This window comes from Photinus pyralis, unplaced genomic scaffold (genome assembly GCF_008802855.1).
Source record: "Photinus pyralis isolate 1611_PpyrPB1 unplaced genomic scaffold, Ppyr1.3 Ppyr1.4_LG7, whole genome shotgun sequence".
Lineage (NCBI taxonomy): Eukaryota > Metazoa > Arthropoda > Insecta > Coleoptera > Lampyridae > Photinus > Photinus pyralis.
In genome coordinates, this window is record NW_022170738.1 from 25,697,246 (window position 1) to 25,712,280 (window position 15,035).

Genomic DNA, 15,035 nt, shown 5'->3' on the forward strand with positions numbered 1-15,035 from the left:
ATACCGATATTTGGCCTGGGTACATCACACATTCGATCGTGATTATAACCTATCTACGAAGTGTCCCGCATAACTCACGAATGGTTTAGAATTTTCCAGTTCTGTTTTGAGTAAGACAATGGTCAAGGGACTAAGTGATTAAATGTTGGGGCATACTCGTAAACCGGAAGTGACTTTGTCGCTCGTTGTCTATATTGGTGCAGTTAGGCTAACATAAACTGCACCAATACAGACAACGAGCGACAAAGTTACTTCCGGTTGACGAATATTGACCAAAATTTAATCAATTACTTCCTTGACCATTGTCTACCTATTGCTAAACTAAAAGAATTCGAAACCGTTAGAGAGTTATCGTGTCCACAGACGGACGAAATACGCCATAAACACTACACATCAACAAATAACTGACGAGAACTTTTTTCTTCAACCTCTGTTAGTTCTATTATTGTAAAAGTTTCGTGCATTTTCACCAGGATCGTAGAAATAATCTTTATATCAACCTCATTGTGAACGCTGTGCAAAACAGTCTGCTAAACAGTCACGCTGCCGAAATGTCCCCCCGGCAAAGCGCGTAAATTTTGAAATTCCAAATCACATATTCTGAATTTCACTTCCTCTGTATGCCCGTACAGTAATTTTGTAAGTGTTTCAGATATTTCTTTGCATTCAGTCTCTGAGATCTGAGACAAGAAAACGATTGCGTGATCTCAACTACCTGAATTGTGAAAACAAATGCAAAAATCGTTACGCATAACTACACTGTCCAAAGGTTTTGGATGGATGCTACAGAAGTGAATTTTACATATTTTGATTTTTGTACGCAACAAATTTGGTAAATTTTCTAAAAATTTTCCGCGACCTGTTTTGAAAGAATGTGCAATTTAGAAACGATACACGAGTACATAGTGTGATAGGAGATAACGAGTTTTGGTGATTCCTCTGGCCCATTTTTCCCTTTAAAAGAGCAGCAGATATACATCCGTAAAATAATAATTTTCTATGTAGTTGTTTTTAAAAATTTCGTCTTAGCGTACAATTTAAGCCGATGTTGTTTTCTTTTGGATAAATTAGTCAAATTAGTTGCGGTCTGTGTAGATTTATAAGGATTCCGGGGTGGCCCAGAAAATATTAATTTTTTCTTGGGGATAACCACTGTTCTAACTGTCGACGGGGTTATCGTCCGAATTCCTTTAGGTAATTGGTTTTATTCCCAATTTTTGGGTGGGCTCGTGTATCTAATCTCTTAATGTAATTAAGCGATTTATAATCGCAACAGATTATGGTTGTATTTCTTATGTGTAGTAGGTGTATACGCGTATATTTCATGTTGATTGGTTCCAATCACGTTTTTTTTAATGGGCGGTAGGTACTCTATTAAGTAGACAAGTCACATAGTACTAAAATCTTTAGGTTTTAGAAAACACTAGAAATTCCATTTAAAGTAATGTCGTAACAGATATTGTCAGAGCACTGTACTTTTGAAAATAATAATAGATAATTTGAAGTAGTTATCTTTAATAGAAAAATATATGTCGCAATAATGTTATTGTTGCAACACGTAGCTGGATACGGAAGGATTTTGAGCACATGTGGGAAAATAACCCTCCTCTCAACACGTCAGTAAATATTTGCTTTTTGTGAGTATGAGATCTGATGATAGTACCAGAATCTTAATGACGAGGTCGCAAATGTCAACAAATATCGAAACATTATTACTTAGTAATCGGATTTATTATTCAGATGCAAGAAGTTAATCTTCCGTGCAGCTTGTAATTATATCGTGCAACAAAGCGATGTAAACGCTTTCGCTAGTTGAAAAGAGTATCTAGTACAGAAAATGGTCGTAATTGACGTGTCAAGGGTGTTTCCCGGAAATACACCGCAGATTATTGCAACAGTAACGGGTGAGTTGTTTTATTGGTTTTAGTTTTAGCTGGTAGCTAACAAATTACTGCAGGAACTCTGACTGCGTTATCCGATGGAATGCAATATGGATGGTCTGCACCTATTATACCTGTATTGCAATCACCTTCGTCTCCGGTACAAATAACAGATTCTGACATAGTGTGGATAGAAAACATATACTTATTGGGAGGGTTGGTTGGAATACCTCTCACAATGTACATCTTAGACAAATTTGGAAGGAAAAACACAATGCTAATTGCGTCGATGGAATATTTAGTTGCGTGGTTGTTGGTGGCATTCGCCTCATCGGTTGAAGTAATATTCGTAGCACGCTTTATAACTGGATTAGCGTCAGATACTAACTTTGTAGCAACTCCGGTGTATATAGCCGAAATATCCCAGAAAAAAATTAGGGGAAGATTAGGATCTCTCATATACATCATGATGCTGATGGGCGTGGTGCTGATCTACGCAATCGGACCATTCGTATCGATCGCAGCGTCATCCAGCGTCGGAGCAGGCATTATAGTTCTTCAATTGTTAACGTTCTCATTTATGCCGGAAAGCCCTTACTACCTCTTGGTGAAGAATAGAAAGGAAGAAGCCAGGCGAGCTTTACGAATACTACGGTCTTCTAAAGACGTGGAGGATGAGCTAAACGAAATCGCCGAGGTGGTAGAACAGGAAAATGAAGTACGTGGCCGACCTTTAGAATTGTTTACCGTCAAAAGTAATCGAAAGGCCATTACGATAATGACAGTGTTGGCATTTGCGCAACACTACAGCGGTATTAGCGTAATGTTGATGAATATTCACATGATTTTGGAAGATGCCGCAACGATTATCCCTGCAAGCACTGCGGCTATTATATTTTCCGTCCTGATGCTGCTCGCTTGCACCTTTTCTGCGCTTCTTATTGACAAAGTGGGTAGAAGGCTACTTTTATTCGTATCGAGCTTCCTCACTGCGGTGTCTCTACTGGCGCTCGCCACTTACTTTGCTGTTAAAGACAATGACGTCGACGTTAAAGATTATAATTGGGTGCCAGTAGTCGCAGTGATGGCTTTTGCGGTTACCTTCAAATGTGGCTTAGGATTAATTCCTATTGTAATGACAGCCGAACTGTTTCCCACCAATATTAAAGCGCTAGGTTGCACAGTATCAGACGCAATGTATGTATCCGCAGGCGCTTCGTCAATTTATCTGTTCCACTTTTTGCAAAGAAATTATGGTATGCATGTACCGTTCTTCCTTTTTGGATGCTCCTGCTTACTTGTTGGAATTTTCGCGATAGTTGTGATACCGGAAACGAAAGGAAAAACTTTGGACGAAATTCAAAGGTTACTCAAAGGGGAACCATTGTCGACAAGCTGTGCGAATGGAATTCATACGAATATATACGAGAAGGTGCCGCTACTGAGTTCATGTGACGATGTTGTTGAAAAGTCATATCGTGCCACTAAGATAGAAGAAGATCGACCGGTTTCCCCTCAATTGTCCAACTAAGGTTTTATTATCCCGTATAGACGTTTTGAAATACTATTTCATAGTGATGTTATTTATCTTTAAGTAAATTATGGACATAAAACAGCAATGTGATGTTCTAAAAAATAAAAAAGTGAATTTTAAGAGATTAAATTGTTTACATTACAAGCCTATTGTATTCATAAGGGGAGGTCGACCAAGCAGCACTCTTAGCTTGGTTGCTATTCGGTTTTAGAAGCTTAGAATATCCAGATCTGCCAAGGGGTCCGGTTAAAAAAGCACGCCCGCTTGCTTGTGGCCACTGAGTCTGGGATTGATTGGTCATCCAGTCTGTAAAACCGCAGTGCACTGCCTCCCAGATTAAGCGTACCCAGACTCACCTAATTTATTTAGAGTTCGCCTTCAATGAAGCGAGGCCGTAGCCAATCGGAACCTATCGGCTCACATGGCCCTCAGCGCCACCTGACTGTCACTTCATGTGTATATACGCTTATTAGCAGGCAGGATGGCCAACATCTCTGACTGAAACCATGGAGTGCTATGCTGACCAAGGGAGAAACTGATGTCAGCACTATATATATCCATGCCCGTTCCCCTTTCCGTTAGGGACCCGTCTGCAAACCGCACGAGCCCGTCAAGTTCGAGGGCCGGACAATCTGAGTTCATCCACTGCTCCTTGTCCGGGAAAGTGACTTTATAACTCTTTGGTATTAGTAAGACAGCTCGGATTACATCTCTTCTTGCGATGAAGGGATCGGATCTAAGGGTTTCCTCCCAGATCCTTTCGTGCTCAAGGCTGCCTCGGTCCTTCCACTCGTCCCTGTGCCTCCAAAGTTAAGTATAAGGGATCTAGTCCTAAAAGTGCCACCATGGTCAGAGTTCGCGTGATTTTCATGACTCCAGTGACTCCCATATGCAATGCGCATGGTAAGCCACCGTACAAGTGCACAGTACAGTATTATTGGCCTTATCACTACAGTGTAAATCCAATATACGCGTCGAGGGTTCAAGCCCCATGTACGTAGAGCCAAAATGCCCTTCCACAAACCCCATAGACTTAACGTGTCCTTTCCAGGTCCGGCGGGAGCCGATGATGACTCTAACATATTTCACTGACCTGGTCAGACCCAGTTGACGTTCTCGCAGAGTGAGTCCATTAGAATCCGCTCTCCTGCTAGTCATAAATGGAACAGTCTCGGTCTCATGACTACTACACTACCTATCCACCTGTTCAAGAGAAAGACAACATTCATCCGTGCGGACATCCTCTAATAACCGATGAGCTCATCACCATCGTCCCGATTGAGGGTATAATAACCCTGCTTCCGAGCAAGGCGCGGATCCATCTTACGATTGACCCACCAATGCCAAAGCCTTCAGCACCTTCACTAATAGAATCAAACTTGGCGTGGTGAAACGCACGCGCGATATCAAGAAACCCTCTCAGGGCCGTTTGCCCCGGGTCTTTCAAAACGATCTAACGAAGTTTTTGAAACTTCAGCAACACCCTCTATGTTACCACATAAGGTCCTCCATGATCCTCGTTTAGACCTCCGAATATGGCCCTTATACCTGCGCTGAGCGTTTTTAAGATGCTTCCAGTCCGCAGGTAGCCTAGTTCGCATCACTATTAAAGAGCCTGCAAACCTCCTTACGAACCTTTTCAAGGTATGAGCTCCACCAGGGTGTTCTCTTCATTCTTCGAAAGGTCCGTAGTTTACAGCTGTCCTCATATATCGCTGTTATGGTGTCGCTTACTAATGTGGCCGCCTCTTCCACCTGCCCTGTTTTCCGACAGAGTAAAAGTAGCTCATCCAACCGCTGTAACAGTTTGGCCACATAGCATTCCGGAGATGGCGGCTCATCAGACACCCTCTTACTTGTGATCATGTGAGCTATTGGATAGGAGCCCAACGTCACATTTATAACCTCTGCTGCTCCCTGATTTAAAATTTTCAAATCAATTGCTTGGAAGTACTCTAGAAGGTGGTTGGTTTCGATGGCGCCCCACGCAACGTGGTGTGCGCTTTCCAAGAGGAAACCCGCTATTTCGACAATACTCTATCAACTCAGCCAGCTCCCTGGTGGGTAGAGCCTCTTCCGAGTCGTACGGGAGATGCTGAACGATCACCAAGTGCCTACTACGTCCTCTGCAATCTTTTAGCTGAACTCTTAGAGCAACGAGAAACAGAAATCAGTCATTAGATAAGACTCGATTCGTCTATCGGCATAAATGCAATTCACTTAGCTGTCGCTCTTGTAATAAAGAGAGTCCGCGATCTGGGCCAAATCTCTTACGCGTCCCCTGTAAACCCAAGGTTCTTGGGTTACGGTGTTGCAAAAAGGTTTGTAAGCAGATTTCCCATTTGTTTGTTACAATTGATTAATTCAATTCTTGTTTTGGTGTTGTCTGTTCTTCTCCTTGATCACTTTCCACAAATTTTCCCTTATTAAAAACAGCTCCATTTTAAACATTCAATTTGAATAATTGGGGTGCACGTAGTGAGTAATAACAACGTAAACAAACAAGTTCTAGGTCAAAAACCAAAATGGTTTTGATAATCGATTGAGATAACCGAAAACTCAAATTCAATAAGAACAATGACCTGGTCGTAGAACCTAAAAATGGTTTCCAGAGTTGGTTTAGGTTTAGGCATGATCGCTAATAGCATAGTAAACAAAACTTATAGGTACTCTTGAAAAAAACTTTTAAAGATTGAAAACAGAAATGTCGAAGATGTCCGAACTGTAAGACTGTAACCAAAGAGTACCCTTGCTGTAACCTAAACAATTTCCAAAACCATGACAAAAAATGAGATGGTTCCAAAATCGGAAATGGTTTGGAACAGACCAATTGCACGTGGTGAAAATTAAAATGAAAAGAAAAGCTTGGGACGTCAATAGTCAAGTCCATTGCGTAAAATTACTGTCTCTATCGATCGTATAAGATTCAATTAATGATCCATGCAGAGGTGAAGATCACTCGCCTTTTTATTCATAATGTAACTGTTCGCAGAATGTATGACGAGCACATAGCATTGCAAAGCGTTCATTACATCAATATTCAATAATGATGTGGTTGGTTAACATTCAATGAATTTGTCAGAAATCCATAAAACGCAACAATTAAGATGTGTCACTGCACTTGTTTATTATGATCTCATTCTTAATTTCAATGAAATGGTCGTGACTGAAGTATCGAAAGTGCCCTCTGGGAATGCCGTTCAAATTATGGCTACAGTAATGGGTGAGTAAAAGCATTAACCATACCTCAAATTGCATGAATAGACATGGATGACTATTCATTTATTATACTCGAACTTTAACCTGTTGATAAAACTATTTTCAAGTTCTCTATTATTTGTGTGTTTTAAGTGACGTTACGAATGCGGTTCAAAGATCCAATTTCTTATTTAGAGAACGCATTGTAATTTCGGAAACTAGCAGAAAGAGACGAATGGGAAAAGAATTGCAGTTTTACAATTTAAATTTAACGCGCTTCCAGTATTTCTGAAAAGCTGGGCTGTATAGATTTGTGATTAATTGCATTAATATAGACAACGAGCGACAAGGTTACTTCCGGTTGACGAATATTGCCCAAAATTTAATCAGTTGGTCCCTTAACCATTGTCTACATAATTGCTGAAAACAGAATTGGAAAATTCTGAACCGTTCGTGGTTATCATGCACACAGACGGCCAGTAGAAAGTCCAAAATAATGAACTTGCTCTTTGTCGTTCGTTGATAAGTAAAAAACAAAGCTGAATATGTAAGTATATTTAAATCTGAATACGGTGCCATCGATTCTTAGACATTAGCTAGCAGTGACGGGCCCTCTGGCAAACATTTTTGTGAACCCCCTTACATTTTTATTTTAATATGGTCGACAGGGTTGCGATACAAAACAGAGCGAAGTAAATTACTTGGTTCCACTAGAGGCATGTGTGCATGATTAGACACATATTCGTCGCATGTGAAAGTTATGCACATTTTATATTCCAAAACAGCCTCCCCCCCCCCTCTTCTTAAGACAAACGAATTTGAAGAACGTTTGCTATGCCATTAAAGTATATGCTACAAGTAGTCCAAAACGGCAGAATTGGGCCCGGAGGAGGGAAAGATGCATGCAAAAACCAAACATTAAAGCAATAGTACATTTTTTTAATTTAAAACAAATGATGAATTTATCCAAGACCGTTTTGGCAGTATAGGGTGAACTAATTTTAGTTTGTCCTTTATGGTTTTTTTACTCTACTCCCATTTTGTTGATTTTCAAAAAGCATAGTAGTCACTTAATTGTCGGTTGTTCGGCGCCTTTTATAATCGATCGAAATCTCTGCAACGGAATAAATTTTTTGGGGTTTTCGGTATTATATTCTTACTATCGTGTTATTCCTGCATCGGTAAGTAATTAGATTTAAGAGGCGATTCCCTAGATCATCTCTAGAACTCTAGAATTTTATATATTCTTCGTAGTCGGTCCGTACTAGACAAAGTTAAAAAGCTGTGGGAATTGCTTAGAATGCTCCCAGAAAATGACTGTAACAGTTTGTAAAGGGTCTGAAATCCTCTGTAAAAGTCTAAAAAAGTATCAGTGACATAAAAAGCTTTATAAACGACCTAAAGTGTGCTCAGAGAGAGAGATAGAATGCCCTGCAATATAGGACTATAGCATCTTGTAAGGGGCATACAAAGTCCAGCAAATGACCTTGGGGTCTAGGACGAATACGAAAGCTCTCTCGAATGCTTTGGAAAAGGTTTAGAAGTTTCATAAAAATACTTTTAATGCACTCTGAATTGCGGCCTTCTATGGCGAACTTTTTAGGTTATTCCCAAAGCAAGGACTAACATTTTCTAGTAAGTGTTTATAAACCTTTACATAGGACCTCAAATTTAAAACTGAAAAGCGCATTTACAGCTCAGAAAAGGTCACTACACGGAGTTCTGAAACAGCTTTTTGGGGGCAGTAGATGGCTTACGGAAAGCCTCAGACTGTCTTTTAATGTTTTTCGGAGTGTTCAAGAAGAAAGCGCCAAGCCGTTCTTGATATTTTTTAAGTTTTGACTCAAATCGCCTTGCAATTGGAGACCCCCGAGAAAATTTCGAAGATAACGACTCGTTGGGGTTGTTGTCGTGTTGTTATTGGCCATGAAACTTTCGCTACTTGGTGCTACTTTTTTTAACTAGAACAAAATTTTAGTGACAAACAGTCAAATATTTCCTAGATTCTTCCTTGGAAACTAAATGATCCTTTGATTTGAAAAAATATGTCCTGGTTATGATAATTTTCGAGACGACGCGAGGACGCGAAGGTGAAACATTTATCGCTATGTTCGAAACTTTATACTTTTTTTCACTTCTACCAAAAGGACACTAATTTTGAACTTCCGTAAGTATCAGAAATTACGATTGCCTGTCAAAAAGTGAGCTTTATACGATCATTTCTGATTCATTCTGATCAGAATCGCGATGTCTAATTTTTTATTGGTTAACGTCTTTTGTTACTGCCAATCCTTGATGTCCCGCGCAACTAAAACTACAGATTCGGATGTTTTCAACCACAAGATTTTTTGACACACATCCTTAGAAAGGCAATATGATACCTCTCATTAAAAAGGATGCAATTTGAGGTATACTCCCGCAATCTTAACGCCAAAAGTATAAAGAACAAAACCACATTCTTGGTTGACCGCAATCATCATTCATTCAGATAAATTCTTTACATTATCACATCTAAAATTGTTTGGAAAGACACTTCAGAAACCTAATGCTCTCGTTAAAGCTTAACAGTGACATTTCTAGTATGAAATCTGCTATTGGTGAATCTTAAATACAATTGTGCACATTTTTTAATCCGGAAATCTACCAAATAATCAAGAAATCTATAGTTTCAAGAAGACAAATGCCAAATGTACATTCAGTGTACCTACTCCACTAGGTCTGGACGTATCTATGCAATCTGGACATCCGTTGAATGTTGGGTTTGATAAACGTGATATTCTATGAACTTACGTCCAATACACTTAAAATGAGCATGATGTGCCTAAGAAACTTATGTATGTAGTCATACGTATCACGTGGTCACATAACATGTCAGAATAATTTATAACCAACACAAGCGAAACTTTTACCAAAAATCACCAACAAACAAAGATATTTCAAAAATTCATACGTTTGGGGCTAATTTGGTAACTTCATCTTGGAAGCATACCGCCGATGTCTATAAAATGGCGTCGTTTCATGATCCTATTGTCTGTTCACTTTCACGTAGATAACTACATAGGACTCACTCTCCACTTAAATTTTGATTTGGTAGTTCACAAATATGTCTGGTGGGCTACCAACGTGCTCAGGATCAGTTCAAACCAGCCGATAAATGTAGCCAATCTTGAACCATTGTTGATGTTATGAAATTTAATGCAATTACTTATTTAATTATTTTGAACTGTTGGTGTTCTCTGAGAGGTGCTCAAGGACAGTCTCCTTTGATAAAAATGATTTCGTGATGCTGTCAGCAAAATATTCTTGGTTAACTAATTCTCCACACCAAAGTTTTACAATGTTGGCATATGAACCACACACAAGTTGCTGATGCGTCATATAGGTACACACTAACCAATTTGTTGCTAAAAAAGGAGTTTATTAATCAGCCTTATTAAACGCCCTACAGACAGTAGGTACGATATTTGTCGAACGACTTATCGTACCGTCTGTAGGGCATTTTACTCCAACGCAACCAAGCCAATGACATGTAGTACTAGGGGTCAGGGTCGGATTTAGTGTTGTTGAGCTGAAACTCCTCTTGTGCAGATCGTAGTATTGTACAATAGACACTTCACTTCATCTGACCGCGCAAAATGGTTTATTTCATTAGGCGTATGAATCATTAGTCGTAACATGCATCACCCACCACCCCCTAGACGCTTAGTGACCAATCACGAGTGATATTTTATATCTCTCTGACACAGGAAAGTGAACCCGATTGCCTTGGTATGGACTACAGCGGTTCGAATTTCACTGCACTCATTACAATTTGTGATTAATTTAATTGATATTCCAATGTCCATTCACGAGTAGCCACTTTTGTCGATTTCTTCATGTTGTGTATTTACTACTCTATTTTTACATTGCAGGCGTGAAATAAAGATAATGTACTGCGATATATACAATGAAAAACGTAAATAATCGTGGCATTTGCAAGACTCATGTGATGGCAACGTTATCAGAAGAAGAATAATATTGAGGTCAATGGCGATAGTAGCTGATAATTATTAGGTAAAGTCTGTTTTGACAAAGATCCCCAATTCGGCTTAGTTTCCAATTTTCCTCATACCGAAGCGCATCACAATATCATCACATCATGGTATCGGTTGGCGTGTGAAGCTGAAGTTCACATTTCTTTGTATATTAGTGATAAAATGGTTGTAGTCGATATATCTAAGGTATTCCCCGGAAGAATTCCACAAATTCTTGCTACAGTGACGGGTAAGTGTTCATTGTAAAGAGATAACCCTAAATATTTGGAAATGTGCATAATCTTCAACGGTTTTGCCATTTCCCAATCTCGTGTTTTCAGCATGTGAAACTAATTTGCCTTTAAAATATGTGTAGGGTTCATCGGCGTTTAATTTTTAAGCACAGAAATTGTTGTATCTCATAGACAGATAAAAATAACTATTAATTGATGGGTCACATAAACAACAGGCCATAACAATTTCTGCCGCTTGTTAAATGTATATACTCAAACAGTATTTATTTTCTAGGAACTTTAACGGCGCTATCCGATGGAATGCAATACGGATGGTCAGCGCCAATTATACCTCTTCTACAACAACCCTCATCGCCCGTAAAAATCACAAATTCGGATATAGTATGGATAGAAAACACGTTTATGTTGGGTGGTTTGGCCGGAATACCACTAACAATTTACTTATTGGACAAGTTGGGTCGGAAAAACTCAATGCTAATCGCGGCCGTGGAAAACCTGATCGCGTGGTTGCTGCTGATATTCGCCTCGTCAAGTGAAGTTATCTTGGTGGCCCGCTTCCTCACGGGGTTCGCGGGCGATTGTAACTTTGTCGCCACCCCCATGTATATCGCGGAGATAGCCGACAAGAAAATACGCGGAAGACTAGGCGCACTGATATTTATAATGATGCTGATGGGCATTTTACTTATTTACTCCATTGGACCATTCATTTCCATCGCGGCTTCGTCGAGTGTTGGTGCGGCGGTGATAATCACGCAATTGTTAACTTTTTCGTTTATGCCCGAAAGCCCCTATTACCTTTTGGTGAAAAACAGAAAGGAAGAAGCTAGGCAAGCGCTGCGGATCCTGCGCGGTACTGAAGATGTTGACCAGGAACTGGAAGAGATTGCGCAAGCAGTGGAGGAGGAAAACAGGGCACGTGGGAGACCGCTTGAACTGTTTACCGTGAAAAGTAACCGAAAAGCGATAATAATAATGTCTGTACTTAACTTTGCGCAACATTTTAGTGGCGTTAGTGTTATACTAATGAACCTCCACATGATTCTGGAGGATGCTGCTACGAACATTCCACCAAGCATAATCGCCATTATATTTTCCGTTTTAATGTTATTCGCCAGTGGTCTTTCTGCCCTTCTTATCGATAGTCTCGGGCGGAAGATATTGTTGTACACGTCATGTTTCTTAACTGCCGTTACATTGTTATTGTTAGCGACTTATTTCGCGTGCAAGAATAACGACGTGAACATGGAGGCGTATAGCTGGGTGCCGGCGGTTGCGGTAATATCCTACGCAATAACATTCAAGTGTGGTTTAGGACTGATACCAATCGTTTTGACCGCCGAACTGTTCCCAACAAATGTTAAGGCGTTAGGATGCACAGTATCCGACGCCATGTATATAATTGGAAGCGTTTCGTCCATTTATGCGTTCCACTTTTTACATATGAATTACGGGATGCACGTTCCGTTTTTCCTTTTCGGTTGTGCGTGTTTACTAACTGGAATTTTTTCTCTGCTTATCATTCCAGAAACTAAAGGCAAGACATTGGACGAAATTCAAAAGTTGCTGAAAGGGGAAGAGTCTGCTGTAAATGGTGCTTGTGTCAGCGATGCGGATAGCGAAACAATTCCTCTACTGAGTTGACGAGGTTGAGTCATTTCGTGACGATTTACGATAATGTTCCGTATACTTACCAAAGAATATACACAACAATTCACACTTATGTTAATAGCTTCTATTGCAGTATTGTGAATTTAGTTTAATCAGAGTTTTAAATAAAATAACTATTGTAACTAGTCGTACAGTAGACGAGCAGACTAATTCTTCGCTGACCTTCTATAGGTGAACATTTAAAGCTGAACATCGTGTTTGACCCACCCTGTATACGCTTTGCCTCAATTGCATTAAGATGTTCCCAGTCTGAAGCTGTATCTTTTAGGAGAGACCAGTAGAATGTTCAATTTTTGATGGGATGTTAAAGTCCAAAAACATTGAAGTATGACCAATTTTAATCATTTCGATGACCCATGAAATGAACATGACCTGTTGTATCAACCAAGATACTGAATTAGCTTGATTTTCTTGTTTTTTGTCGTGAATTTCAAATCTTTTGAGTTGATCAAAAATTTCACATAAACATTTTTGTCACAAGTTTTATAATTAAACAAATACATCTCATTTTTAGAAGTTTTTCAAATTCTTTAAGTCAACAGAAAAACATTATCCATTTAACTTGCCTATTCTTAATCTTTACGACAATCTCTAGAATCACTAGCTCTAGGGACACTCTGTACAGGATCTCAAACGAAATGGCTAATTTCGAATAGTTAAAATCACTGCAAAGTTGGGGAGGGGGGTTGGTAATTACCACCAGTGAGTAATTGCCTTAGATCATACAATTTATTTATTTATTATCCCTCTCTTGTTCTGGGTCCTCAACAGGCTTGCGCCCAATTACAGAGTGACCCTCATAATGCTTTTTTTAGAGGTGCCTCTGCAGAGGTCTTAAGTTGTTCTATACTACTCCGGAATTAGGAAAACCTAATTCGGAGTAGCCGACAGAATGCTCGAAACTGGTCTAAGGTAATTCCCATTTCTGCCACAGATGAAAAATTCACCTCAACCCAGGTTCGAACACCCGACCTCCGGATTTATAGTCCAACGCTCTACCACTGAACCATAAGGCCGGTGAATGTTCTGTCTGGTAGCTGCTGAAGTGGGGAGAAGTGCAGCCAACTCGAACAATGAATATATAGGATGCTTTGAGTGGCCTGCGAGTAACACTGGCAACGAAAAAATAAATAAATTCATTTGGAACCTACAATCTGGTGTAGCAGTGACTGAATGAGAAGAAGAACCCGTTGAAGTGGGGATGGAAGATTGTCGAACACCTGAGAGTAATTATAACAGCACATCCTGCAGCTCCCCTTGAATTACTATCCCTCATAGCGGAAGCCTCTTTAAAAAATGGCCCCCCCTTGAGCAGGTGGTAAGGTTTGTCGTACCTTTGAGGGATTATCAGTAACATACCACGAGCCACTAAAGCGCAATTTGTTTTAACAAAAAAATTAGTTTCCTTAGTGATAATCTCATATTTTTTCCAAGCATTTCTAAAAACAAGACGAAACATTTCTACTGTTACGCCCTCTGTAACTCTGGAACGGTTTACTTTAGCAAAATTCTATATGAGGCTATTCGCAATTTACTGTAGATCATTTTTTAATACGGTACTTTTCGTGCTAAACCGTATAGTTTTCTAAATATTTCAGAAAAACTAATCGAAAATACTAATTTTCTAACTTTCCTCTCCCCTCCCGCCCAAACCCGATGCTTAAAATGGTGTAACTTTCTACCAAACAATCTGTGGACTGTATAGAACAATCTGCATTAGGACGGAAACTTTTACTTTGGATGTTGAGGTTTGGGTCTAATTGCACTGTACTAATAGGCCTATATAATACCTAATTGTTCAATATGTTTGCCTTCATTATGGTTACAATAACTTTGCATTAACCTATACATAAAGCAATGTTTCGATTGCTGGCCCGTGTGGCGCAGTTCAGTTAAAGCTGGACTGTGGTGCTAAGGGTCCCTGGTTCGAATCCGGGTTCGGGCATCGATATTTGTAAATGTATAGTGGGTTGGGTTGGTGGAGCAGCCTTGGTTGCAACCCCGCTGACTCAAAAATAAAGGCAAAATAAAATAAAATAAATAAATTAGTGATGGGTGATAAATGAAATTGTTATCGATTTATCGATGTCTGTTTAGTCCGATAATTATCGATTTCATTATAATTTTATTTAGAAATTCTTTAAGATTATTCCCTTACATTTTTTCTAGAACTAGACAAGATATAATTATCGATAACTTTCGATAATAATCGACAATTATCGATTATAATCGATAAATAACCATAACTTTCGATAATAATCGATAAAGTGTGATAATCATCGATAATTTTTTATAATTATCGATAACTTTTGATAATAACCAATAATGATTGTTGTCTTTCGATGATAATGTATTATTATTTACATTACATCATCCATGCGTACATTCGCTAACATTTTTGATTTTTTGGTAATGGTATTGCGAGAAATAATTTAAATAAAAACAGGATCTTTTGAAAAATATTTCTGAAATCAAAGGTGATAAA

General features: G+C 39.2%; 2 protein-coding genes across 3 annotated transcripts; both read left to right on the top strand.

Moving 5' to 3' along the window:
* The first annotated feature begins 1,426 nt into the window (after positions 1 to 1,426).
* On the top strand, positions 1,427 to 3,558 carry LOC116177105 (facilitated trehalose transporter Tret1-like). Its single transcript, XM_031495979.1, has 3 exons — positions 1,427 to 1,637; positions 1,741 to 1,904; positions 1,958 to 3,558. Exons 2-3 carry the CDS (start codon positions 1,838 to 1,840, stop codon positions 3,409 to 3,411), a joined length of 1,521 nt encoding a protein of 506 aa, XP_031351839.1. The 5' UTR covers positions 1,427 to 1,637; positions 1,741 to 1,837; the 3' UTR covers positions 3,412 to 3,558.
* A 2,852-nt stretch (positions 3,559 to 6,410) lies between these two features.
* Positions 6,411 to 12,694, top strand: LOC116175446 (facilitated trehalose transporter Tret1-2 homolog). Of its 2 annotated transcripts, XM_031493575.1 has the most exons (4): positions 6,413 to 6,637; positions 10,524 to 10,665; positions 10,729 to 10,875; positions 11,154 to 12,694. In XM_031493575.1, exons 3-4 carry the CDS (start codon positions 10,809 to 10,811, stop codon positions 12,521 to 12,523), a joined length of 1,437 nt encoding a protein of 478 aa, XP_031349435.1. In that variant the 5' UTR covers positions 6,413 to 6,637; positions 10,524 to 10,665; positions 10,729 to 10,808; the 3' UTR covers positions 12,524 to 12,694. The 2 variants fall into 2 exon arrangements, with proteins under 2 accessions (XP_031349433.1, XP_031349435.1); XM_031493573.1 differs by lacking the exons at positions 10,524 to 10,665; positions 10,729 to 10,875 and having other exon boundaries at positions 6,411 to 6,637.
* The last annotated feature ends 2,341 nt before the right edge of the window (positions 12,695 to 15,035 follow it).

What these genes read in the sequence shown, in the direction of transcription:
- LOC116175446 (XM_031493573.1), top strand. Translation starts at nt 6,484, where the DNA reads ATGAATTTGTCAGAAATCCATAAAACGCAACAATTAAGATGTGTCACT. An exon ending in AATTATGGCTACAGTAATGG is followed by an intron (nt 6,638 to 11,153) that starts GTGAGTAAAAGC and finishes TTTATTTTCTAG; the next exon opens with GAACTTTAACGGCGCTATCC.
- LOC116177105 (XM_031495979.1), top strand. Translation starts at nt 1,838, where the DNA reads ATGGTCGTAATTGACGTGTCAAGGGTGTTTCCCGGAAATACACCGCAG. An exon ending in GATTATTGCAACAGTAACGG is followed by an intron (nt 1,905 to 1,957) that starts GTGAGTTGTTTT and finishes AAATTACTGCAG; the next exon opens with GAACTCTGACTGCGTTATCC.